Below are 241 nucleotides of genomic sequence, written 5' to 3'. Positions count from 1 at the left end.
GTTGGGGGCAAAGCGGAGCTCGCTGACGTAGTTGCCCACGTGCTCCTCAGCATCGTAGTCACCCAGCTCAGCCTGCACGGCATAGGAGCCCAGCAGGGCGTGCGTGACGAAGGAGCAGGGCAGGCGCCCCGTGATGATGTCCGCACGGAGCTGCAGGCACAGGTAGTATCTGCAGGAGGGGCAGAGGGTGAGAGCGGGGCCGAGGCATGCGCTCCGGAGCAGGCTGGGGCTCCCTGGCAAG

At 67.2% G+C, this 241-nt stretch overlaps 1 protein-coding gene across 1 annotated transcript in view; it reads right to left on the bottom strand.

The window, feature by feature from the left end:
• Positions 1 to 241, bottom strand: part of LOC104463203 (band 4.1-like protein 1) — a gene marked incomplete at both ends in the record, with an annotated part of 3,142 nt that overhangs the window by 1,728 nt on the left and 1,173 nt on the right. The window contains one exon of the mRNA XM_010075434.1: positions 1 to 169. This exon is cut by the window's left edge and continues 16 nt beyond it. Coding sequence (XP_010073736.1) covers positions 1 to 169 — 169 coding nt within the window. The remainder of the gene's footprint in view (positions 170 to 241) is intronic.

The sequence above is a fragment of the Pterocles gutturalis genome, unplaced genomic scaffold, assembly GCF_000699245.1.
Source record: "Pterocles gutturalis isolate BGI_N339 unplaced genomic scaffold, ASM69924v1 scaffold25822, whole genome shotgun sequence".
NCBI classification, from domain to species: Eukaryota; Metazoa; Chordata; class Aves; order Pterocliformes; family Pteroclidae; genus Pterocles; species Pterocles gutturalis.
The sequence above is the reverse complement of the archived record's forward strand: the minus strand, read 5'-3'. Positions and strand labels throughout refer to the sequence as shown.